We start from the raw sequence: 25613 nt of genomic DNA, 5'->3' as shown, positions 1-25613 counted from the left end.
ACAAAACTTTGTTTATTCGTGAAACACTGCGACGGCAGAGCAAACTGTGCCTTGTCCCATCCATAAAGACCAATTTTCTCCCCTCATGAAGGGATAAATAAAGGTTGTCTCCGAACCTCATTTCCTTTAAACACCCGATGGGTATCTTTGTCATCATCGCAACTGTTTGACCATGTCTAGGCTACAATGCATTAAGATATGAGTAAGGTAAACCTCGATGTCTTTGTCATCATCGCATCCATCTGACTACGACTTGGCTACAATGAATGGAATACGATTTGTTGACGCAATCGTTGAGAACGCGATGTTAAGTATTTACATAGTTTTCTCAATATCTTTTTCAGGCATCCTCCATCACGCCTGCTTACACAAGGGAAAATTCTGGGAGAACTCGTGCGCTCCGAGAGTTGACTCTCTTTGATACGATCTCGTCAGGTGGAGAAAAATCAAAGCTCATGCGATTACTACTCTTGCTTTCCAAGCTTGGTATCAGGTGGATCAAAGGAAGAAAATTCTTCTATTCTGCTAACTAATTAAGTAGAAACTCTGGAGCAAAAATTACTGACCTTGGGCAAATCGCTGGACCGAAGCTCGGGATATGCTAATTCTGGCATCTCGATTGGGGAAATAGCCTGGAAAAGCATGGCAGCTTACCAGCTGGAGTTTCCAGGCATGACACCCATGCTCTGAGGCCATGCCTACAGAGATGTGTTGCCATTCGATTCACCCTCATCGGTATTCAGCGCCAATTCGGGTCCGGAAGGGTCATGTTTGATCCAGAAATTTTCGTAGGTTCCTGTTTCCCTCGAGGTTTTTCCAGCATCAGAACCAGGTTCCGAGCTGTAGGCCTCAGTGGGAAGATCAGTGTACTGCTCATCTTCTAGCCACTCGGTGACCCTGAGATTGGACGGAGTGCTGTTCCTCATGCTTTGCTCATCCGAGTCGGAGCCCTGCCCTATTGGAAAGGCAGCCATCTTCGGCTTCGAATCCTCCAAATGGACGTAAGAACCATCGAAGCCCAACCATTCCATTGTTCTGAGATTAAACGGGACGCTTAAATCTTCAGCGTGTTCCCCACTGTCTTCCACAGCATCAGTGAGATAGATGACGTCGGCTCGTCCAGGCGTATCAAGGTTACTGACAAGATGAAAGGTGGTTCCTTCGCCCTCCTCTGTAGAAGTCCAACCTTGGTCCTCAGCAACAGATATTTGCGCACGAAGTTGCGCTTCGCCGGTCGTTGTCGGGCTGGCTCCCTTCAGTTCACTCCACAGCCCTAAAACGTCATTTATCTGCGGTATCTTATCATGAAACTCCTTTTGAGCCTTGTCGGGTTCATTTGTGAATTTGAGCATGACATGGAGATTCGTCACTGCTGGTCGCGGCAGTTCCCAGTTGAGGTTCCTTCCTGGGAACAGCGCCGCCGGTACCAGGTGGAGGTTTTCTTGGGGCACATTTGGGTCCAGATGCGGATGATGGAATGGAGTGTGAGGCGTGAATTTGCGAGCGAGTCTGCGGGCGTTGGGGATGTTGGGGTTGAGCGGCTCTGGTATAGACATTGCTGCAAGACCTTCGTTCTTTCTCCAACGTTCTTGTTGATTGCGAGCCACTTACCTTGTTCCGTAGGGCTGGAGAATGTTGCTTCGTTCCCTAGGCTTGCGAGGAAGATGAGATTGCGAAGTTGCCGGCGCTGATCATGCAATATATAGACGCACCCTACAATCGCATTGAGAGTGAATAGACACATCGTTGAAAGGAAGACCATTATTCTTTCTTACTTCCCTTTCATTGTGGAACAATTGCATGGTGCAAACAGAGGACAGTAGCCAAAGGGCTTTGTACGAGATCAAAGTGCGATGGAACATAGAACAATGGCTGCTATGTCTGCTCGCCACGGAAAGGGCAAGGGAAATTCCAACAATCATGCACATCAGGACCAGGACAAAAGGATGTGTCAGTCAAACTATGGCAGACCCTGTTGGCCAGTAGCCAATGAAGCGTGTCAATTCTCGCTCCTGCTCCCCTTCAATAATGACTCTCACAGGACTACGCCCACTCCGACGGTGACATAGTTATATCGGATTGACACGATTGGAGGGACATGGCTTGCAAAGGAAGTATTTTGAAGACGTAGTTATGACAGAACGTACCAAGCCGAATCCCTGCTGGTAGATCAAGGATTCTTATCGCAATAGCTTCATTTCGTCTATGCATCTTAGCAACCCACAAGCAAACCTCAGTGTCTGCTATACCTAGTACAATTCTCATACGCTATTCGTAGAGTCGAGGAATGGTTTATCCAGGATTTGCCGGCACCGTCGCCCGTTGCCATTGTTTAGTGTAAGCCAAGACGACGCGTCAGTAACTTAAGAACTTAAGATGGAGGGATCCACACTAGATTAACGGCAAGCTATCGCCAATATAGGAAGGTGCGTAATCCCTAGTACTTTACTGTGTACTCTACATGTATTTTCTGTCCTTCGCCCTTCAATCCAACTACAGTAGGTATTTCTTTTCAACTTGAATACTCCATACAGTACTCTCATAATAATCATATTCTACATTCGTTGAATCCATTTGGTACTACGTGCCATTTTCACTCGTTAAGAGATCACTGTTTGTCTTGTTGTTCTTGCCGTCAGGAAGCCCCCCCCCCACGCGAAAGCCCCCTCTACCGACTCCTGCCGAAGCTCAGACGCCCGGGGGCAAGCAGACCACAAAGAAGAGCATCTTGTGCGTCAGCGACAGCGAAATCATCTCCGTCTTCACTCGTTTGATGCCTCGTCCTATGACACCCTTGGACCCTTAATCGACACCCTTACTCACAAGATGCACGCCGACTTTCGGATCGTGTCTAGCAGGCTTCTGGCGCTTTTTGGCGCCATAACCTCTGCACGGGCATTCTACATACCAGGTAAGAACAGGGTCCAAATTCATATTTGGACATGCCTTTTTTTTCAAACACTGTGTAAGTGCTGATTGGAAGTCTTATAGGATGGTCAATAAAGAGCTACGTGGACAATGAAACCATTCCGTTGGAGGTCAACAAGGTCTACTCGGACAACACCCAATTGCAATACGCTTACTACGATCTTCCATTCGTTTGCCCACCAACGGGCCAGAAGCATGGCGGCTATGCCAGTGGCCGAAGCGTCTCCCTTAACATTGGGGAGGTGCTTCGTGGGGATCGGATTATGACTTCGGACTACGACCTCTTTATGGGCCAGGATACCGAATGTCAATATCTTTGCAGTCGACAGGTCGATCGGCGAGGCATAAAGAGGGCACAGGAATTGGTTGAGGATGGATATGTGGCCGAATGGATTGTGGACAACCTCCCAGGGGCTACGAGCTTCGTCACAGTCGACAAGACCCACAAGTATTACGCAGCAGGTTTCAAAATGGGTTACAAGGATTACTCGTCTGTCACTGGGAAGCCCCGATACTTCATCAACAATCATCTTACTCTCGTTCTTCGATGGCGAAAGGCGCCAGGACGGGCCGGCGAAAATGACGGCAAGGTCATTGTGGGGTTCGAAGTGTACACGAAGAGTATCGAGGCAGGCCATAGAGACAACACTGGCTGCCCACAAGACGTTCATGGCGACACAGACGGCATGGAGCTTTACATTGCGCCCAACAATACCCATCTGGCTAGCCAATATCCTCACTCATCGTATCTACCCGCGGACGATGATGTTGATGACGGCTCCACGATCACAATACCATACTCCTACGCCGTCTATTTCCGCGAGGATGATAGAATCGAATGGTCAAAGAGGTGGGACTTATACTTCAACAACCAAGAGGAGAGCACCAGCATCCATTGGCTGGCCATCATCAACTCGCTAGTGATCTGTGGGCTTCTCACCGCTGTCGTGGTAATGATCCTCGCAAAGACCGTGGCTGGAGACGGGAGAAGGAGTGCTAAGGACGGAGGTTTAGAGGATGGCAAGATCAAGCCCAAAGCGAAGAAGCCAAGGACCGGCAACCGATCACCACGGGAGAAGTCAAATGGCTTACTTGATCAGAAGACTGACCCAGATCTCGATCATGACACATCCTCGGACGAAGAGTTCGTTGAAGACATCACAGGCTGGAAGCTCCTTCACGGTGACGTCTTCCGCGCTCCTAGCTATGCCGGCTTCCTAGCCCCCTTGATAGGTTCAGGCACCCAGCTTGTCTTCATGACCACCGGTCTCCTCATTCTCAGCACCCTCGGGATCCTCAACCCCAGCTTTCGCGGCGGCTTCGTCAGCGTTGGCATGGGTCTCTTCGTCTTTGCCGGCTTATTCTCCGGCTATTTCTCCGGACGAATTTACAAGACGTTCAATGGAAAGGACTGGCGCCGGAATACTCTCATGACAGCCCTCCTCTTCCCCGGCCTTCTCTTCTCCACAATCTTCATCCTCAACCTCTTTGTCTGGGCCCAGGCTTCCAGCACCGCACTCCCTTTTGGCACACTAGTTGGTCTCATCGCTCTCTGGCTTCTCATCCAGCTCCCCCTTGTCTATTGCGGTAGCTGGTTCGGTTATCACGGGAGCAATTCTTACGAACACCCCACCAAGACACATAGTATTGCTCGCCAAGTACCAGAGCAGCCATGGTACACCCGAAGCATCTACAGCATCTTGCTCGCGGGCCTGATACCTTTCGCCGTCATCTTCATCGAATTGCTCTTCGTCTTCCGCAGCATATGGCAAGATAAGAGCGGATACTACTACGTCTTTGGTTTCCTCAGCGTAGTCTCGCTCGTCTGCATAGTCACTGTGGTTGAGGTCACCATTGTAGCGACATACATACAACTGTGTGCGGAGAATTACCATTGGTGGTGGCAGTCCGTCTTCATAGGGTCTGGCTCGGCGGTCTGGATCTTCATGTATTGCGTTTGGTTCTATTGGACGAAACTGCATATCCAGGGATTCATCTCAGGGATGCTGTTCTTCAGTTACAGCTTCCTGGCTTGTGCTGTCTATGGCTTATTGACAGGGACGGTGGGATTTCTAACGGCTTACGCGTTTGTGAGAAGAATCTATGGGTAAGCTTGCCTCCCAGACCCACTTATCAACTCGACTCTACTCAATTCAACACTAATCACTGACGCAGGGCAATCAAAGCTGATTGACGGACCTCTAATCTTGTTTTCGACCGAGGCGTTTGGACACTGCGGGCGTTGTAGATGATGGGCAGCATTTTTCGGCGTAAAAAATGATGGGCTTCAAGCATTGCTTCACATGATTATATAATACCCATAGCGTGGATATCTCAATCTTCCAACGCTATGCACTTGACAGGATATCTCCCAGAAACACCGATAAACCCCACCGTATCAAGGAACTAAAGGACAAAACACCGAGCCAATGAATCAAGGGGCAGTGACCCATCCTACTGCGAGTTTCGAACATCAGATTAGCTGAAAAGTTAGCCTCATCGACCTGCCTAATATCCGATACGATAGACATCCATCATGGTTAAAAAGCCGTGGGTATCATGTAACAAACAGGGACGCGAACCCAAACGCCGTGCCACCGGTACCAAATCCGTGCCCTTTATCCCTTCCTGATAAAAATTCTTCAATAAGTTCTTTCCACTCCTGCGCAAGCTTCTCCGTGGGATTCCTTTCCCCTTCCAACGCACCTATATCAACCTGGGCGACCCCAACGGACTCGGGACGTTGCTCGTGACCCTCTGCCTATTCCTGCCTCCGATGTGGGCGTACTCCGGTGGCGGCGCCAGCGCCAGCGCCGCTTCCTCTCCCTCGAAGCTCAATGACTGAAACCTTGGTTGCGCGCCGCTTGTCCGCACGCTATATTGGGGACTGTCACCTATGTTTCCCGCCATTGCGCGGTTTGGAGGTGCGTCTAGCCGCGCGTGTTCGGTATACTCTGGGCTTGGGGGGGCTACGCTGCGAGGATCGAAGTAGGCGTTTGCCTCCCTTGCGGCGATTGCGGCGTGTTCCTATGGGGAGTAACGGATATCAGCGCATAATCTACGGGCCAACAATCTGGTGTGAGACGTTCATAGGAGGGATTGAACAATACCTCTGCGGAGATTGTGGGTTTTGCATTAGGGTTTCCTTCGGACGACACTTGTATTGGTAGCTTGAGGTGGAGTGTTGGATCTGTGACTGTAGCATTCGGAGTATTGATGGAGAGGTACAAGTCGAGGGCGTAGATCCTGGACACGAGGCAAGAGTTGAAGGAGGGGACGAAGACTTTGTTGCCCTTAGGGAGTGAGACCGGTACAACGACCTTAGCTGTGTAGAAGGACCCGCCGTTATAGGCCTCGGAAGGGTTTGGTATCCCGGAATTTCGACGACTGAGAAGGTTGGATGTCGAGGAGGTGTGCCTTTGCCACTCAATGTTCGAGAGACAGCGAGAAGAAAGGTTCAAAGTTTCGACAAATATTCCGCGGACACTGCTGTAGTGGAAGTCGCTAGACTTTGTAGGTATCTCATCCATGGGAACGCTGGTGAAGAAAGTCGCCACTTTTAGCTTCGCTTGGAGCGTGTTCAAGCCTGGCGGAGGGGAAGATTCCTCGATTGGGTCAAATCGCACGTTCACGGTCGCCATTGTAGTGGGACTGCAGTCGGCATCAGGCCCCTTGGAGTATGGCAATCTGAGGCTTTGTGGCTGTGCCGACTGGACCACGACACGGCCTAGTTTCCCTTTGAATGTGCCCTTTTTGATGTTCTTCTCCCGTCGCATCTTATAGTCGTAGCGGTCATCACCCTCCACTATCACATCAAGGGGTGGTTGTTCCTCCATAGCTGGTATGATTCGAAGCTTCTTTGACCCCTCTGCCATGGTCTTGTGCTTCCCACTTGCCGCCCGACCACTGGTTATCCGACCTCTAACTGAGTACGCGATTGTACCCATGTCCGGTGCCATATCGTCCATAAGTGACTTTCCCATACTTGCAACCAGTGGATCACCTAAGCTTGGAGGAGGTGCCATATGACCGCCTTCTGGAAATCTGGGATTCTTGGGGTGAGTACACGATTGTGGCAGTAAGGTGTCTGGAACGACGAAGGTGAAGGGGAATTTGTAGGTCTTTCCCGCTTCAATGACTCGAGGGTCGGGAAACGCTGAGGGATCCATAGGTTGGACTAGACGGACGAAGTTGTGAAAAGCTTCAGTCCTGCCGTTTGTGGGGGACGTAGTAGCAATTTTCTCAACGAAAGTGCGGGTAGAACCCTCGAAAGTAATGTAGATGTCGTCAAAGCTCGTATCACATGAAGCAGTGATGGAGACTTGTCCTTTTATCTCATCCAAGGATGTATATTGAGGCACGAATGCGTCTTTCTGGTCGTCTGTGAGAGTGACCTCGATGACTGGCTTGGGCGTCACGACCAACTTCTTCATCCTGGCCAATGAGCCCCTTCGTTGTTCCATGAACATGGTAATCTCGGGGTGCATGACAGCTGAGAAGTAGAGATGGGGTGGGACCGCGACTGGAAGAGAATTGGTGGATTGGTCAACGGTTTGGAGGGGTATCACGAAGCTTGACTGGCACGATTGGAAGCTGGTGGGATTGGAGTTTTCCTTCTTTTCAAATCGTATCTATGGGGAAGAAGTTTGGTCAATTGGAGACATTGTATATTACTTATAAAGCTGACGTGCTTGGAGTTGGGATGATATGTAATGGGGCCAATGCCCAACATTCTGAGTCACATCAATAATTGATATGATGATTGAAAACGCTGCTTGTTGGCATGTTGCAGTTCAATGATGTAGAGGAGGTCTAAACGCCAATACACATTAAGCTAGCGCCATGATAAGCCTGTTTCTTGGCGTCCGATATCGCTTCAAAGCCACGTTTTCCCACTTTCTTGCCCTTCTACACCTCTTCTTGAGAGCACAAAGCAGCCAATGCTTACAAATCCAACCAACACAAGTGAGTCATTATGATTACTGAAATCCATAATCGCCATGGGTCGACTCCATAGCGAGCCGTCGCCAGCCGCTGCCGCATCAATTGCACCATTCTCCCTGCTCTGGATCATCTGTAGGAACGACCCACTCGCCGCCTCTACACATCTCGTAGCTTTCCACATAGAGCGGTGAAGCTCATGTCAAGACTCAATTGTTCCTCCAATCATAATTGTTGCCTATAAAGGAGTAGTGATTCGAATCACAGGGGACCTTTACAGCACAGGCAATGAGAGCCGAGCACCGGGCCCTTGTTGATATGCTGGTCCATTCTTGCCTTTGGAACTCGGAGTTCGGATATCGGAATCAGACCACACGGTACACGTTGGTGAGGGATTGGGAAATGGAAAGCGGGCAGCAACAGCGGATTCGGTTTCCGCCCTTCTAAAATATGACTCCTTCGGGAAGGATTTGATTTGGCTTCGCCGCCAAGAGATCTGGGCGTAAGCTTGGAGTTGCCTTTGGTGGAACAGCGTGTTGAGGGGAATGGACTCATTTGCTCGAGCCAGAATTGCAGATTCGTTTCCACCATGCATTGCATGGAGCTTCGGCCTGCCAAAGGCTTCGGTGTTTCGTGGTTTAGGAAATCTCCTTGCTATGAGCTTCAATGATGCCATCTACCCAGCCCTTGACTTTGCCGGCTACGCTATGGCTGTTGCGTAAAGTCGTGCAGAAATCGTGAGGCATTCCTTCATTGTCGACCATCATGACTGGTTTCCAGTATTCCGATCCAGACTCAGTCTGACTGTTTGATAAGTGGCCCCGAGCTGCTATCAAAGCATCTCTGGTATGGGTGGCTACCCACCTGTCCTGACGTTATGTCAGAATTGATTAGGTATCGCTGTCCGTGAATGAATATACCTTTTTCCCCCAGTAAAAAGTAAGGTTCGAATTTGCCGTGTCGCGGTTGTTCGTCCCTTTACTTGTTGCAGCCCCCCAGACTTCTTCGTCCCATTGATCGTCTGTGATTTTTGTCATTTCATCCTTGGCAAGATGCCTGGAGAACCTGTTAGCTGGGATCAATGGTTCTGGAGGGAGAACACTTGCAGTGCTTGTCTAACACCCATCGGGCTTTTGATGAACGAGGTAGTGGTTGTTGCTGCGTACTCGGGAAATCTGGTCACTAGCTTGACAAGCCTGTGGAGGAAGCTCTCCGGGACCAGCGACGACAGAGCTTTCGCGATGGTGCCGACGATTTCTGGAAAGTACGGTAATTGGAGGATTTTCTGGTTCGAAGCGAAATTTAGCTGCAAGCCTGGTAGAGGGTCAAAACTACCTACACCGAATACCATTCCCAAAGGCGATTTCGCGATATGCGTGATGGTAGGAAACAGCAAGATTCCGCCAATGAGATCAAAGTCTTCTTCACCTTCTCCTTCAATCTTTCCTCGATGTTGTTGAATAAGCTCAAGGAGTATGTAACATCCGACGGAATGACCCATGAGTATGACCTTGGGATTGTTACCAGTACGTTCCCGGTGAGACTTTATGTGATTGTAAAGAAGTTGCTCCTGGGATTCGATTTGTTGCTCGAGTCCAAGCGGGTATCTGGGGGCTTTGGTTTTCTTGCCATCCTGAGCAGACTCGAAGCCCCTAAGGGTATGGCCACAAATGTGAAATCTAGAAGACTCGGTCGTAGAGGAGCTGGAGAGCAGAGTATTCAGTCTAGACAAGAAAGGTTGGTAGTATTGAATCAAGCCTGGGTTACCCGGCAAGAAATAAATCAGATAGTCTTGAGTCTTTCTATCGGTCGAGTCTGTAGAAGGCTCGTAGCATATCTTGTCGCTTTTCTCGAAAGAGAAATCTCCCAGAAGGGGGTCTCTGCTCATACTCATGAAGGGCGGAAGCGGAATTACGCTGGTAATATTGTATCAAAGGAAGAGACAAATAAAACATATGCTCCGCGAGAACAGACATGAACAAAGGAGTGTGACCTGAGATATACCAGAGGAAAGCAGAGGAAGCGAAGATTTTTATTGCATTCTACGAGGCAGCAATTTTCGGCGTGTGCGATGTTGAGGCTGTAAGCTGCTGTCCGAACAGGGCTGTTACAGCCTCTCTCGCCGCCCCCAAAAACTGGCAGTTTTGAGGCTGCCTTGGCTCGCTTAGCAGGGCAAACCCAGCCAACAGAAGACCGGAGCCATAGCCGACCCACCACACCCGATTAGAAGATGCAGAAAAAGGGGACACGCCGGCGATCTACCGTCTCCCCAACCCGCCGCACCCCCCACCCCCCACACCCGCTATCGCAAATCTCGCGAACCATTCCCAATAGCCTTAATGTCGACCCGCCGGCCAGCCCCCACAGTATGGGGCTTTAAGAACTAGGCGAATGGAAAGCCACCTATTCTGACGCGTCAGGCACCGTCGCCCCCTCGAAGCCCCACCCCCCATCCTCCCAAAACGCAAGGCGTCACCCCCTAGACGAGGAAAAACACCCCGAAAGGGAGCAAGGACAAGCCCGCCCCAGTGAACCCCGGACTGGCGTCAACAACGAAGACCCCCCAACCCCAGAGACGCGTCAAGCGCTTCCGTAGACACACCTATTGCTGGATATCTAGAAAACCCGACGATCTCAGAAGCACAGCAGACGTCCGCGAGATACTGATAAGATTAAGACGAAGTTCACGAAGAAAGCGGGACTAGACGAAAGGAAGAGAGAGCGAGTTTCCGCCAGTGGGTGCATATACGTTAAAACGGCCCTATTCGACAGCAGGGTGCCCAAGAGGCCCGAAGGAGCCCAAGATGGCAAAAAGTTAGATTAGAGGTGCCTCGAGGGGACCAGGAGGAGCGGGAGATAGCCCCCAAGGAACCCCCAAGAACCCCCCTAGCGAACGAGGTGCCCAAACCCCCAAGTAGACGCAACCCGCCACCTAATAAATCCGCCCCAAGCGGCAGCAACGCCGCGGGCCCGGTGGCATCTAGAAGCCTTCCCACCTAGGAGGCGAAGCGAGGTCTTCCGAAACCTCCAAGTAGGCCGCCAACCCGCCAACCCCATACAAATCCGCCTAACAGGACAACAGCGGAGGCGAAAGCCTCCCCGCCCCACCCCGCCCCAGCAAGGAAGCGAGGCGCACACGACAACGAGCGGCGACGTCGCGCCTATTTGGGCGCCCAACAAAAGCGCAGCCACCCAAACTAGCAACGGTACTTAAGGCGGCAGGGTTTTCGTAATGGCAAGGCTAATTAAAACAACAAACCAAAGCATTATTATAAACAAAGATTTATTACAAGATTTATCGTATCTATCCTAGAATTCATACAAGATTTCTATATCAGGTATATTCAATATAGAATCGTAACTTAAAAACCCCCGGAGTCCCAAAAGCGAGTCTCTAAGAATATTTCATAGAACGAGTGCCAAGCCCATTTTCGGGAGTGACTACCAAATACATCCACGCTTTTTATTTCTGACTTCAGATTTGAGCGATTTAGCCAAAGTTCTCGCGGGGGTGTTATTCCCGGGGCCACGGGAGTGGTGGGCTGGGGTAAGGTGGCTGGGGGAGGATGAGGTAGCTGGGTAGGAGAGTTACAGTGGTATAGGCAAAGAAAATACAGCTTAGCATAGCGGTAGGATCGAGAAGATCTCGATCTAGGGATACCAAGAAAACCCAGAACCAAAAAACCCAGGACCAAAAACGATATTATCTTACACTATAGCTACTAACCCAAGCCTCAATGCGGGTCGAAATACCCCGCCCACAATTTCAAGACCCCAGGAGATTAGTAAAACCCCCGCCGACCTTAAAGTATTTAGGGCCAGTCGGTAACCACATATTTTGAAAAAACCCCACTTATTTCACTAAATAACGCCACCTCTTGGCAAATGAAAATATGGCTTAAAAATGACACTAATTTATATTCAAAATATGTAAAATATATATACGGTTCCGTTCGGTAACCCTGTTTCTGAGGCTGAGTCAGAAACGTCGCAAAAATTGAGAAAATCATCTTCTCCATCAGTGACCATTGAATTTCTATAATTCCACGTTATTATGGCGGGAGACACCTGCCGCTACTGCTGTATAGGCTTTGACTATCATTGATACTTCTATTGCCCCCGTCATTGCCATTGATGTCCCTGCTGGTGTCCCTGTTGGTGTCCCTGCTGGTGTCCCTGGCTCCCTGCTGGTGTCCCTGCTGGGTGGGTTAGGGTTAGGGTAACCCTAATATATGTATATTGGTCACGGATGTCCATTATTTTAGCGTGCTTAGCCTTATTTTGCCAAAAAACAAGGCTCGAGGCTTGTTTTCAGGTATTTTGAAAATATATTTTGAAAATATGGTAACCGAACGATACCCTGTATATATATGACGCTAAGTTGAAAATAAGTAGGGGTTATTTTCAAAATATGTGGTTACCGAACTGGCCCTTATTTAGCATTGGCTGAGGTATAGAAGCATCCGCTTAGCAGGCTCGAAGCTAGCGCCGGACGGTTAATCCTACAATTTTTCCAACCTCGCCCGCCAGAACGCTGACCGCCTCTACTTAGATGACCCCAGAGCTTCGAGAGGTATGGCCCTACCCCACAAGCCCCCCAAGAGATGCTCGAATGCTTTGGGAACCCCAATCGAGGCGTCCAATCTTGTTAGGACCAGCAAATGCAAATGCAAGGTCTTGCAAGCGGTGATGCCCGATTCTTGCGTTGCGCGCGGGCAGTGAGCGTATGGCGCAATGGCACACCTCTTCCTTGTCTTTAATTTATATCTTGGGGAAGCAGCAGCAGTAGCCACAACGAATGCGACGTCTTCTGGACGCCAGGAAGGATGGGTGAGCTCACCAAATGGCCGGGGCACCTTCGATATCATATGGGGCTCTCTTCTCACCATCTTCCTTTGCACATGGACCTCCCTCCACCTCAACATACCATCGCTTCATGAGAAATACCTGCATCGATGGTTCCGCAAACTTCGGTGGATGGTACAGGCCATCATGGCTCCCGAATTCATTGTCGGCTTTGCTACAGGTCAGAAAGTCGAAGCGAGACGCTCGGTAGAGATGTGGAAGAATTCTGGGTACAGCGAGTGGACAATGCGCCATGGGTTCTATGCCAACATGGGTGGCTTCGTTTTGCAGCCGCGCGATAGTCAGCCATTCCCAGTCAACTCCAAACAATTGCACTACCTCGTGACTCGAGATTATACTCCCTTCCCTACCACCACAGCGAAAGAGATCTGGGACAAGAGTAAGCAAGACAGGTTCCAGAAGGCCTTGACTTTGTTGCAAACGGGGTGGTTTGTTCTTCAGTGCTTGGGCCGCGCAATCCAGCATCTCCCTGTCACAACGCTTGAGCTCGCCACATTTGGTTTCGTATTCTGTACCTTCGCCTCCTACTACCAATGGTCCGACAAGCCTCTAGATGTCGAGAGCCACACGATAATCGAGATCCAGAAAAGCACAAAGGAGATCCTCATCGAGGCTGGAAATATGCCTAACGCAAGCAAGCCATACAGCCAGACCCCTCTTGATTTCGTTGACGATCAGTCTCCGTCCTGGCTCACAGAAATCCAGCCTCATTTACGATTTAAGATGGGCCCACGTGAACGACCATTACCTCGTTTCACGAATGACAAGTTTCCTGTCATTGGAGCAAGCCCTGACGCTATATTTCTATTTATCGTCATTTTAGCCTACTGCTGCATACACTTCATTGCCTGGAATTTTGACTTCCCAACCCACGTGGAGCGCATAATCTGGCGAGTGGGCTGTATCACCATCGTTGCAACCACCTTCATCTTTCTAGCCTGCGAAACTTATCAGGATGGACATCGTGTCGGCCGCTGGCAGCGCTGGTACCTGATAATATTTCCCAAGAACCCTGTCCATCTTGCCAGGGTGAGCACTATGGAAAAGAAGAGACGCGAAATGGAATTCATTCCGTTTTGGGAAATTGTCATCATGTCGCCTGTGACTATCATGTACACGGTGGCACGTACTTACATCGTTGTCGAGGTCTTCGTCAGCCTTCGCTCGCTTCCTAGTGGTGCGTTTGATTCGGTGCAATGGTCCAATTTCATACCACATTTCTGAGCAATTACGGCAAACCGACGATATGGCTCTTTAAAAGTCTATTGGCATCGGCAATGAGATGTGCAGACACATATGCCGGCTGCAACAATAGGCCTTTGATAAAGGAAGCCACCACGTGGTGAAACAAGAGAAGCGGGGCCTGGAGCACACGACACCTGTACTAAAAAAGCTCTGGGCCTTTATTCATAACCGTCCCCGCAAAGCCACGAGGTTCTTCAATCTTCGCAGATTTACTGGGCAGCGGCAATGAGTTGCGCGTAAATCTAAGATGAAATTAGACTAGCACAGACCGGAGGTAAGGGTATCGAGCAAGGATATACGAGCAAAAGATAAGAACGTTAAAGCGGGGCTTGAAGTCTTATCCATTCTTTCATATTGGACCCTGCATCCAGCTTTCGACCATACCATCAGCACCATCCCCAACCAACATCATGCGTAACAAACCACGCCTGCACCTTGCGCTCTACGCTCGTCCCAAACATCCAGACACTTACCACTACGCTCTCCTCATTCGACCAAAACCCTCAAATGCCCCGGCCGCCCTCAAATTCCACGTTCACAACAAACTTCAAAAGACAGACGACATCATTTCACAACCCTGGCTCTATGAGACTATCGACATCCCCGATGTTTCTCTGGAGTCACGTCTTCTCGCTTGCATCGCCATCGAGAAGATCCTTGTGCCTTTAGGACGCGTCAATCAGATCTTGCGTGAAGTCCCTGTACATCAAGTCGACGATCCCAGTGGACAAGGCGAAGGTTTCCCCTGTGTGGAGTGGGTTCAGCTCGCCATCGCAGCACTTCGACGCGCCGATGCTGTTTCCAACAATGGATTCACCTGGGACGGAATAAGAGAGGAAGCGCTCAGATATATGAGGAGGAAACGGCAGGAGAGGAGGTGGGAGATGGGATGGAAAGGAGGGCGACAGGAGGATGTGGCCACGTTCGATATGCTGACGGGGGAGGAAGTTGTTCCTTAATTGAGGGTACAAGATCCTTGAATGCTACGACCACTATATCATCTGCGCGGCGGAAATGACTGAATGTTTACGAATGATGAGGTGACGCATAATGAGATATCTACAGGGCACTTTGGACATTAGGCGCAATCTGGCATGGGATGCTGGAAGTACAAAATATAACGCTGTCACATATCTGTCTAGCTATATCCATATATTGCTCGTGAGCGCCAAGTCTGATTCTCCAGGTCGAATGTAGATGCTAACATGGATGAGAAGTTCTCTTCAAATCATCCGTTTGGGAGACTGGACGCCATGACTTCCGTCTTTTCACATTTCATATTTCAGAAGAGTCAGAAAAAGAAAAGACGCCCTGTTCTAGCCTTAGTATGATCGATATCCCGGCGCTGCAGCTAATGGTATGGCCGCAGAAGCAGCGACCTTTCTTTGGCGTCTTGGACTTTCAACCGTCTGTACATTCTTGACCCAACGTCATCGCACACTCAAATGTCTATTTTTCCAAGAACTTCTGCTGTGGACTTCTATCCAAGATGAACTCAACATCAAATATTCACAACCTTCTCCAAGAAATCGCATTCAAAGGCGCCATATTGGAAAAACCCAACAACGGAGATGCCAGAAGAGAATTGTTGGCGGCTGCCCGCTCCCTCTGCTACAAGCTCGAAACGCCGATTGAATCTCTTCTTCGAATATGCTGGGCGGAGGTGAGCTACCTCAGTCTCCCTACGGAAGACAAAGAGACATCTTCACCTCATTGCTGACGTATGTATTGAACGGGCCCAAACACATCCTGCCATCCGGACTGGGATCGAGATGAATCTTTTCGAGAAATTGGTCGAGGATGATGGTGCTGCGAAAAGCAATAGCCAACTGGCTGCTATGACTGGTGCAGACCCTGTGTTGCTGAGTATGTTGCAACAATCGCACTTCATGGTGGGCTATTCCTGCGAACAAACGGTACTAATGCCTTTCCGATACATTCAGGCCGCATATTGAAGCATTTGGCGGCCGCGAGAGTCATTGAAGAAGTTGATGCGGATACATTCGCACCGACTGGGCTTTCAAATGCGCTGATTGAACCGAAATATCGAGATGCTTTTCCTACTGTGTTCGTAACAAGCTCGAAGTTCTAGTCAGCATTCTTCAAGATCGCTACTGACAAGATTGGACATTGATTAGCAACGACGCCGCCGGGCCTCCACTACGGCAATTGCACAGATACCTCGCCTCGACCGGCTTTAAGAATCCGACAAATCCTACAGATGGGCCATTTCGTAAGTACATTTTGGAGTGCTGTATGCTCGTTTGATACGGCGAAGCCTCGATTGCATGACATGTTGCAGGAGCAATGGCTCTGAATAATGTCTGACATGCGAAATCTGCGCAGAATATGGCCACAACACAACTCTCCACACCTTTGAATGGATGAAAGAACATCCGTTAATTTACCAACAATTCGGCAATTTCATGGCAGGTTACACACAAGGCCGGCCAAGCTGGCTGGATTTCTTTCCAGCAGAGGATCGAATAGTCAAAGGCTTAAGTGAAAAGGAGGAGGCGGTACTGCTCGTTGACGTAGGCGGAGGGATGGGCCAGGATCTTGAGGAGTTTCGGAGAAGGATGCCGAGTGTGAAGGCAGAGTTGGTACTGCAAGATCAGGAAGAGTTTGTCGAGAGAGCAAAGGCAGGTCTAGCTGAGAAGGGCATTAGAGCTATGGCGTATGATTTCTTCACGCCCCAGCCTATCAAAGGTGATGACAACATGAAGCAAGTCCAAAAGCATTCTACATGTGTATTGACCCGCATACCCCAGGAGCACGAGCATACTACCTCCACTCCGTCCTCCATAACTGGCCGGACTCCAAATGCAAAGACATTCTCTCCAACCTCAAACCCGCCCTCGCCAAAGGTTACAGCAAGCTTCTGATCAACGAGGTCGTGATCCCCAACAAAGGCGCGCCGGCTGTGAGTACGGGCCTGGATCTGCTGCTGATGGCCGTTTCCTCTTCGGGACACCGCACGGAGAAGAATTGGCAGGAGCTGCTGGATTGGGCGGGGTTCCGGCTGGTGAAGGTTTGGGCGTTTGAGGCGGGGATGGAGGGTTTGATTGAAGCCGAAGTTGCTTGAGGGTGCTGTTGTGTGGGGGGGGGTGAGTGGTGAGTGGTTTGGGAAGCGAGAAGGGTGATTCCTTAAGAGAAACGATAATCATTTATAGCGATGCCTACAGGCAATTATTCCAGAGCGGGAATCGATTTAAGATGGATCGAAAATTGTCAACGATGCACGAGGTCTGGAGCAGAATATGTAGGTCTTTGTGGTAATTATGGGGCCCACAAGGTGTGGGCCTCAAGTCTTAGACTAGCGTTACGGGCATTTAGGGGAGGCTTAGGGGCCTGCCTGGCGCACCTTCCCCGCTGTATGCACCCCAAAGATTTGACATTTCCAGGCTTCGAATCTGAAAATATCCTACGGGAAACAATGCTGCTTGACTCTTTGGAGAACACGACCATTGGCTCTTGGAACTATGCAGCTATCTCAGACTACATTAACAAGTAGACGTCTGATGGGCTAAAGCATGCCCTCCTGACCGCAGATCTAGAAATCGGTATGGTGGTAATAATACTGACTTTCTAAAAGTTGTTCTGCATCCAGTTTCAGCAAAGCAGATAGCTGAGCTCAGGTGGCAATCGTCGTTCACATCAATGTCACCAGACCCAACTCAATCAAAGCAGTGGAACCTTTTCGCTTCTGCTCCGCCAACCGTCAGGAATGGTCATCAGCACGAGGTCCTCATAGGGAATCTGCTCGAAGGCAGCTCAAGCTACATTGCGGCATCCGAAGTCTTCCCAAGAACCTAGGACCTTCAGCAAAGTGATGATATTTTGTGGTTTCCGACACTACTGGAAGACCTCCTGGTTCTTCAGCATATCAAAAGTCGGTACAGTCTCAAGGCTTGCCCTTTCCACCACCACCTTCATCGCGAAACTGGTACAACAACTTTCTATCTTCCCCCAATCCGCCAATTTCCCCAACATCAGATACCTTTCCTCTCCTAGGCCGAGCGAGGGGCTCCCCAATCCCTCGAGGACTCTTTGGACCCAATCTTTCGACGTCCGAGCGCTGCCAGAATTCTTAACGTGCATCGTTTGCTCAGGCCACGCGAGCTGTATATGCTCTTCCACGCGTTCGGGCTCCTCGATCTTTGCGATCAGCACTCGGGCTACAATATCGTCGTGACGGCCAAGCGGCACCAGACATCTGTCATGGTCCCATTCCACCCTCTCAAATTCCACTTTGCCCGGGTCTAATTTCTCCCATGCTTCACTTTTCTTGATGCGGTAGCGTATGCACTGTTGTTCTTTGGGTCCTTTCTTTGGAGCAACGATGAAGGCCCAGTAGTAGTCTTGCGCACCAGAGGATGTGTTCTCGCGGAGAGCTCCCTCGAGAGCATAGAGGGCTACGTAAAGGCGGGGCTTTTTCATTCCTAATAAAAAATCCTTGGGGGCGGGCATACTGTCAAGTAATTGAGAAAGCTTGGTTGTAATTCCAGCGTGACGCGTCTATTTGTCGAAGAAGCTAGTTCGCATGCATTCACCCGAGTATCTGTATTTTCTGGAAGTGACTAAGTCTTGACAGAAAGAGAAGAGCGTGGTCTTTTGTATAGCAAGTCTCCTCTAGGAACAAGATTTCTAACATGGCATTATCTAGTGCTGTTGGCTTTTCGTTCTCCGGTACTCTGGTCGTCTCAGTTATCGTCTATCCTTCGTGCCTGCTTCTCCAGCCAAAGTCGGTTCGTTTCGCTGCTCCGTGACAAACGCAGCGCCTCTTCCACCAGTATATCGAGCGTTGGTACAGCATGGTAGGCCGGGTAGGGTACGTACTTGAAGTTTGCCTCGCATAGCCGAAATTTGCTGCCCTTTAATTTCATAAGCACGGCAATACTCTTCATGGCCTAGGACGACAATTCATTTGCCTCGTGGGAGATTTCGTGCTTTGTCTTGCTATGGTTTGATATCGTTGCTTTCAGTTGATGACCGCCTGTACACCTACTACGTGATCTTCATGGTAGATTTGCGGCGGTAGCCGCTCCCTGCATTCCTACTCGCAAGTGATAGCCCAACCAACTTGGTGGTTAATAAACGTTGTTCGTCTAGGTTCTCAATCTGTGTGCGCGGCTGACTCAACAACGATTCTAGCATCTGCGTCACTGATAGATCGGCCGCAAACGTGCTTGGGCCAGCTACGCTACGCTCCCATCCACTTCCTGCGCATTTCGTAATCCATTGAGACCTACAATTGAGCTTGCAGTGTTACGAGAGTCTATTGTATGCATACTACGCAAGATATATTGCCTTTACAATACATACTTGCGTTGCTGATTATCCGTTGGCAAACATCTTCACTCGCTTGGCTCCAGGAGCTGTTTCACCTGTGACATGCGTCGGGCATTGCCGTTTCACCTCACAGCCAGTATTACGTGTCGAAGCACGGCAGTCTACACGGCTGGGGATTCGTCCTCCCTTGGAGACACTCTGCGGCTTCAAAATTGAAATGTGACCGTTCTGGTTGTCTTCCGCATGGTCTTTGCTCGATCCTGCTGTTCTTCCTTTTCCTCCCGATCTTCATCGTCTTCTTTCTCTTCTACTTCTTCCTCATCGTCAACATCTTCTAGTAATATCTGCCTTCCCTCAAACACACTCTGAGGCCGCCTTAGTCCAATCCAGCCACGTCATTTTATCCTGCACATTCACAGTCCCGGAAATTGCCTTACCCTATTCTATACTCTCCTTTGCGACTTTCATACTTTCAGGGGCCAACAGACGCCTCTCCTGCGCAGCTTCTCGCTGCCCGATCCGCCAGGGATGGACTCTTCCCAGAAGACCGAGTTCGTTGATCGAGAAGGACATTCCGGATCCCACGGGCCATTTGCCAAAATCAGCGATATCGGTATACCAACACAGAGAGGTTCGGCTTCCAAGTTCGAAGACGAGAAAGGCAGCGATCACTTCACTCAAGCGATAGCACAAGCTTTTCGCATCGCAGAGATAAAGACGCGCCACGTGTGTTTATATTAGCTACAGCGCCACCGCTACCCTAGACAGCGACTCATACCAGACTGACAATAATGACCTGAACGCCTGAACCCTCGATACCCATCTGTGTACGCCAGCCCCGTTTGAACCACTGCAGCACTGGTTCCCGATGACGCATATGCTCCCTCGACACTGATTCGAATACATGCAGACGCTGCGCCGGCGCCATCTGTTCATAAGACTTCCATCGGTCGTGTTGCGCATACTCGTCGTCATGATGGCCTCCGCCGCCCTTTACCAACCCGAGACTCCTTCCTCGCCGTCGGGGACGGATTTCTCTCTCATCGAGATAAGGTGATTGTTGAAATGTTCCCCACGGTGGTCTGGACCCTGCTATACTTCTCAGCCACCCCGTCCTCTTCTTCTTCCTCGTCGTCGTCCTCGTCATCCCCTTCATCATCGTCATCTTCATCAGTGGTCTCGTCCTCGTCATCCCCATCGCCATCATCGCCATCATCTTGTTCCTCGTCTCCATCGTCATCGTCATCCTCTTCGCTCTCCGTCTCATCTTCGTCCTCCTCATCTTCCTCTGCAACCCTTTCCCTCCCGGGCGCTCCCCCAGGCTTGTTCGATTCCGCAATGTGGGTACTTGTACCCCGAATACCCTCCGGCCTTGCATTCATCCTTTCCTTTCCGGTGTCCTCCTCTGCAGAGCCATTCGCCTTGTTTGCAGCCTCATTGTCGTCATCTTCATCGTCGTCCTCTTCGTCTTCACTCTCGGTCTTATCTTCGTCTTTACTCTCGGTCTGGTCTTCGTCTTCACTCTCGGTCTCATCCTCCTTCGCTACTTGCTTGCCCCCAGGCGCATTCTTGGGCTTATTCGGCTCAGCAAACGTGATAGTTGTGATGGTTTTGACCCTAACTTCCCCGTCTTCATCCGTATCCTCTTCACCCGTATCCTCTTCGTCCGTATCCTCTTCGTCCTCCTCATTCACACGCTGAAGCTTCGTCGGTTCAGCCAAACTAGTGGCATCTTCATTTCCTCCATGCTTAGCACGCGCCTCTCTCTCCTGCTTACCCTTTAATTCTCGCTGCTCTCTTTCAGCGACCCGTCGAGGCATCGCCAACGCAGCCGCACCCAAGACACCCGTGACAATCTGAATGGCCCTCGATATCGTAGTGGATTCTCCACGTGCGAGGTCGAATTGAATATCGACCTTAGTCTCGTCATCGTCTGGCTTTCCCCAGCCATTCACCAAACAAAGCGTCCTGACTTCAACGCCCAACGGCGTCACCCCATTCTTCCGCTGCTGCTTCGATCCTCCCGCGAGTTCCCTACCCACCCGCTCGAACATGCCGAAATGGTGGCACTTGTACGCGAAACACTCCGGCCTCTTCTCCAACGTGCCCAACTTTTCCCGGACCCATGCAAGACTGTTCCATTCCGAAACCCCCGCCATGGACTCCGTGCGTTCGATCGTCGGGGTTGCGTCGTGATCGCGTAGGACCTTCCCAAGCGGGCCTAGATCCACAACCTCCGCAATCAACATGCGCGCAAGGAGGTCGTCTTCGCCGCGAAGCGGAACTATGGTCTGGTTGTAATCCCAAGTTGGCCGACCGTTTGAATCGAGGTGGAGTTCCAGAGCGCAACGAACGCCTTCGGACTCGGCCGTCTCGGTCGACGGACCGATCAAGAAGGTCCAGTGGAATTCGTCGTTTTCGCGGGGTGGACGATCGTTCCTGTAGACGGCGATGTACAGGACGGGATACTTGATGGCGATGTCCACAGTGGCTGTGCTAGATAAGGCGGTCGCCTTCTCCCTCTCGAACAAAGTGCGTGTGCTAACCCTCGTGTCCAACAGACAGAACCTCTTCCGCTTCTCCTTCTCTGTTCCAGCAAGCCACCTACCCTGTAGAGATTTCGAGGTCAGTCTTTGCTTTCAAGACAAGAATCAGGCTTGCGAGACATTTCTAGAAGGTGCAAGGAGGCGGTGGGGAGGGGTGTCAGATTTGAAGCAACCGCAACAAGTCCTGCGATCCAGACTGCGCCATCAAACAGGACCTGATTGCTCATGAAGGCACATACCTCCGCCTCCACACCCCTGAAGCTCTCCATCCTCCTTCCCAAGCACCCTTCCTCCTCATCTAAGCTCATCAGTACGTTTTTGACCCACATGACGCTCATCCACTCCACATGGTCACGCATACTAATCATTGTACCCCAACGTAGCATGATCGCCTGCAGCATGTTCATGTCCGCCACTTCGGCAATCATGAGACGTGCGAGAAGGTCACATTGGCCCCGGAGGGGCACGGTGGGCTGGTTGTACAACCACCACCAGTCGCCGCCATGTTGACGGCTGTAACCAGGGACTTGGCGCGGCTCCATGTTATACAACGTCCCCTCGGAGTCAGCTTCTTCGCGGGAGGGGCCGACGATGAAGGTCCAGTGGTAGTCGTCGATTTCTGATGTTGCGTCGTCGGTGGAGTAGACGGCGATGTAGAGGACCGGGTGTGTAACGGCTGTCTGGGTGTATTCAGTCTGGGTGACGCTGGAGGTAAGGGTTAGTACTCCCTCGCTTCTGTATTGAGAACGACGGGTCAGATAGAGAAGTATGTGCTACTCGCCCAAACATGGTCACCCTCGTACGCTGTTGCGCTGTCGTAAGGAACACCGGTTCCAGCATCTCACGTACAACATCCTCTTCAGAGGAAGAGTCTCTACATCCCTTTTTAGCCTTGACCAAGGCCCCTTTACAAGGCGGATCAACGCACCCCTCCGAGCTTGTACTTTCAGTGTCCGATTGGGAGGTGGGTAATGTGAAATTCCATAATGTCGACATGGCAATTGTGTACACAGCTCAGTGTCTAAATCTCACCGTGCTGCAGATGGTCTTGCTGATGTTGAGGTGCGAGTCTCGGGGAAAATTAGAGATGGTTGTACAAAACACCCCCACCTGCTGGCACGGTAAGCAACCTTTGATGTCTTTCACGTCGGGGTCGAATGATCAATTCCGAGGGTAGCATCCGAAGCATGTCACTCATCAAGGATTAGGACGACTTTTGCTTGGAGAAAGGATCGTTGGGCCTAGACCTTAGCAGCCATGTCTGCATGTAGAGTACTGCATGTCTGCATGTAGAGCACTGTGTCTAGCGTGCCTACTCGTGTTCGTTTCGAGTAGTAGCCAAAGTCTACTGCTTTCGACCTGACTATGTCTAAGGATTCTCAATAAAATCGTGTTAGAAGAGGGGATTGGGAGACTGCGGAGTTTGATGAGCGAGAGAAAGTGTCGAAACTCATGCAAATGGTGAATTTCGGTGCGCTAGCACCAAAGCGTCCTCTTTACCATCTTGCGGTGATCGGTTTCCCTTGATCGCAATGCTCTTGCGTCCGAGACGTCGCCGACGAGGGGCGAGGGTGTGAAAAAGGACATTGCTATTCAAGCTTGTCTTCGAGACTCAGCGCTGAGTTCGTTTTGGGAGGTTTGGTAGGTGGGAAAGTTCCCATCGGCATTGGCATTAGCATTGGCATTATCTCCCTTTTTCCTTTGCTTGCTGTTTTCCTTTTTGAGAACTCTATTTGATGGCAGCGATAGCAGTGACAGATGAGGAGCGCGGTGTAGGATGTCGCAGTTGGACAGTTGCAATGTGCTGAGGTTTGGGGGAAGCTGTCAAAACGTGGGAACCTAAAAGAATGTTTTGCTCCTGTTCAGCATCGACCGAATAAGGGACACACAACAACTTCAATGACAGTGGCAACGCACCGCCACTGAAAGTCGAGCTAGCTTGGTAAAAGTCCTGCATATAGTATGAAAAGGGTTTTTTTTCGTAAGGGCTAGCTACCTCAAGCATTTTGGCGTTTTGATGGTTCGAAGCCGGCAGGGAGAGTCAGTTTAGCTGCAATGATATTGTAAATCTTATTGCATGCTGTCTCCATTCTCCCTCTTCTCTGAAATTAAATCCCATGCATACTTTTCCGCCCCAAATCTCAATCGTCGTAAATCATATCTCGTGCCATCGTAGACCTGCGAAGAGTATCGTCATCTTCATCAAGAATGGTCATAACCAAGGGACTAAGATGTGGCTCCTGGCACTCTCAATCTAGCACTCTTACTGGCCATCCTCATAATCTTCCCCTTCCCCGTCAGTCTCACTGATATTGACACCCCTCTTCTCCGCCAACTCCTGCAACACCTTCCAAACGCCCTTCGCAACCTCCTCCTTTGCACTCTTCTTCCCGAAGACGTTTCTCACCTCACCGATCTCCTTGGGCAAGCCAGGCTCATTGGGAAACGATGCATACCCATTGATCATGTTGGGCGCAAGGTGGGAGGCCGCTCCGAGTACGTATTGCGGGGCTTGAAGACCGAGGAGGCTGTAAGCATCATTCACTTTCTGGGTGTATGTTGATCCTCTCTTCACCACTAGACCCCTGCCCTTGATTGTAACAGCTGCACCGAGCTTGATCTTCTTCCGGGCTTTTGTGCTGCCATTCGGATTGAGCTGGCCCTCTTTGATCAAATACTCAACTGCAAGTCTTGCAGCATTCGCACGTGCTGCCTTCTTTGACGGAAATGCTGCGGCCGAGGAACCGAAGGGTTGGTCTGGACGACAGGGAATGGTACAGGTAGAGCTGTATGAGGATCCTAGAGAGTAGTCGAGATAGACGGGCCCTTGCTTTGGATCGATGAGTTGGTGGTATTCTAATGTAGATAGTCAGACAGAAGTACCATTTTTGCTCATGCTCCAGACAAGACGGGACACTTACCAACCAACGTGCCAATCCAGTTCTTGTCCTTCTGGCTAGGTGTGCCCGGTTCCTTCCTCTTAGCCTCCATACCCTTTACAATTTCAAACCCCTTCTCCGCGAGTGCCTCCCTCACCTCCTTCTTGCTGTGCCAACGCTCGTTACTGACAACGGTCACGTCTTCAATCTTCAGTAAGCCCCCGAAATCGGCAATCGAAGCGTCTCCATCGATCTGATAGTCGGGCACAAGTCCTTTTTGTTGGCATAGCAAATTTAGGGCAGTCACATGGTGGCTGGACTTGGACCCCAATGAGACAGGCTCCGCGGGGTCTACCTCTGGCTTGGGCTGCTCGATGAGTGCATTCTTTCGATCAGGAGCGCGGCGTAAGAGCGCCGCGTTCTCAGGAGCTGCGAGATAGGCATCAGCATCATGGATCGGTAGTCCAGCCGCCCGAAGGGCAGACAATTGGGACTGTGAAGAGGATTGAGGAGTGGTTGAGTCGTGGTTCGCAGGGACATCGGTAGGTGAGCTCGGTGAAGGATGCTCTGCCAACGAGTGAAAAGACTCCTGGGAGCTGTTGGGTAAGACTAGCGACTCCAAGAGATCAGTCATTGCTGGTAACGAGCAGTGAGGTTGTATGTAGCAGCATCAATTGAAAGCAAGAGGAGATAGGTCAAATGATCAAGTCTCAAGCAAACAACTTTCTTGGTGTTGATGGGTGTGAAAGGTCCAGCCAACGAATGAAATTACATGCATCAAACATGTTTTCCTGCCACTCATGTTTGTGAAGTACCACCTTCCTGACCGCAGTGTGGAAACATCAAGAACTGTCCAGACTGAGATCGAGTAAGACTGTCTCCCTTTTCATTTGAAGTCTGATGAATCTATTTTACT

General features: G+C 50.4%; 11 protein-coding genes across 11 annotated transcripts; 6 read left to right on the top strand and 5 right to left on the bottom strand.

Moving 5' to 3' along the window:
* Positions 1-698: 698 nt before the first annotated feature.
* On the bottom strand, positions 699-1556 carry HO173_004470 (uncharacterized protein; the record flags this gene model as incomplete). Its single annotated transcript, XM_037306394.1, has 1 exon — positions 699-1556. The coding sequence occupies one exon, from the start codon at positions 1554-1556 to the stop codon at positions 699-701; it is 858 nt and encodes a 285-aa protein (XP_037166904.1).
* A 1270-nt stretch (positions 1557-2826) lies between these two features.
* On the top strand, positions 2827-5122 carry HO173_004469 (uncharacterized protein; the record flags this gene model as incomplete). Its single annotated transcript, XM_037306393.1, has 3 exons — positions 2827-2911; positions 2992-5035; positions 5104-5122. 3 exons carry the CDS (start codon positions 2827-2829, stop codon positions 5120-5122), a joined length of 2148 nt encoding a protein of 715 aa, XP_037166903.1.
* A 512-nt stretch (positions 5123-5634) lies between these two features.
* HO173_004468 (uncharacterized protein) lies at positions 5635-7415 on the bottom strand (the record flags this gene model as incomplete). The annotated part of the gene is made up of 2 exons (XM_037306392.1): positions 5635-5955; positions 6039-7415. The coding sequence occupies 2 exons, from the start codon at positions 7413-7415 to the stop codon at positions 5635-5637; spliced, it is 1698 nt and encodes a 565-aa protein (XP_037166902.1).
* Positions 7416-8507: 1092 nt separating this feature from the next.
* On the bottom strand, positions 8508-9763 carry HO173_004467 (uncharacterized protein; the record flags this gene model as incomplete). The annotated part of the gene is made up of 4 exons (XM_037306391.1): positions 8508-8738; positions 8790-8925; positions 8976-9154; positions 9209-9763. 4 exons carry the CDS (start codon positions 9761-9763, stop codon positions 8508-8510), a joined length of 1101 nt encoding a protein of 366 aa, XP_037166901.1.
* A 2840-nt stretch (positions 9764-12603) lies between these two features.
* On the top strand, positions 12604-13959 carry HO173_004466 (uncharacterized protein; the record flags this gene model as incomplete). The annotated part of the gene is made up of 1 exon (XM_037306390.1): positions 12604-13959. The coding sequence occupies one exon, from the start codon at positions 12604-12606 to the stop codon at positions 13957-13959; it is 1356 nt and encodes a 451-aa protein (XP_037166900.1).
* Positions 13960-14390: 431 nt separating this feature from the next.
* On the top strand, positions 14391-14939 carry HO173_004465 (uncharacterized protein; the record flags this gene model as incomplete). Its single annotated transcript, XM_037306389.1, has 1 exon — positions 14391-14939. The coding sequence occupies one exon, from the start codon at positions 14391-14393 to the stop codon at positions 14937-14939; it is 549 nt and encodes a 182-aa protein (XP_037166899.1).
* A 530-nt stretch (positions 14940-15469) lies between these two features.
* Positions 15470-15700, top strand: HO173_004464 (uncharacterized protein; the record flags this gene model as incomplete). Its single annotated transcript, XM_037306388.1, has 1 exon — positions 15470-15700. The coding sequence occupies one exon, from the start codon at positions 15470-15472 to the stop codon at positions 15698-15700; it is 231 nt and encodes a 76-aa protein (XP_037166898.1).
* Positions 15701-15752: 52 nt separating this feature from the next.
* On the top strand, positions 15753-17065 carry HO173_004463 (uncharacterized protein; the record flags this gene model as incomplete). The annotated part of the gene is made up of 5 exons (XM_037306387.1): positions 15753-15846; positions 15924-16047; positions 16119-16213; positions 16327-16689; positions 16752-17065. 5 exons carry the CDS (start codon positions 15753-15755, stop codon positions 17063-17065), a joined length of 990 nt encoding a protein of 329 aa, XP_037166897.1.
* Positions 17066-17640: 575 nt separating this feature from the next.
* Positions 17641-17796, top strand: HO173_004462 (uncharacterized protein; the record flags this gene model as incomplete). Its single annotated transcript, XM_037306386.1, has 1 exon — positions 17641-17796. One exon carries the CDS (start codon positions 17641-17643, stop codon positions 17794-17796), a length of 156 nt encoding a protein of 51 aa, XP_037166896.1.
* Positions 17797-17835: 39 nt separating this feature from the next.
* On the bottom strand, positions 17836-18450 carry HO173_004461 (uncharacterized protein; the record flags this gene model as incomplete). The annotated part of the gene is made up of 1 exon (XM_037306385.1): positions 17836-18450. One exon carries the CDS (start codon positions 18448-18450, stop codon positions 17836-17838), a length of 615 nt encoding a protein of 204 aa, XP_037166895.1.
* Positions 18451-20312: 1862 nt separating this feature from the next.
* On the bottom strand, positions 20313-25482 carry HO173_004460 (uncharacterized protein; the record flags this gene model as incomplete). The annotated part of the gene is made up of 5 exons (XM_037306384.1): positions 20313-21881; positions 22058-22523; positions 24086-24674; positions 24740-25306; positions 25470-25482. The coding sequence occupies 5 exons, from the start codon at positions 25480-25482 to the stop codon at positions 20313-20315; spliced, it is 3204 nt and encodes a 1067-aa protein (XP_037166894.1).
* Positions 25483-25613: the final 131 nt, after the last annotated feature.

The sequence above is a fragment of the Letharia columbiana genome, assembly GCF_014066305.1.
Source record: "Letharia columbiana isolate WasteWater2 chromosome Unknown Sc0000011_s2, whole genome shotgun sequence".
Taxonomy (NCBI): Eukaryota; Fungi; Ascomycota; class Lecanoromycetes; order Lecanorales; family Parmeliaceae; genus Letharia; species Letharia columbiana.
This window is presented reverse-complemented; position numbering and strand designations above follow the sequence as displayed.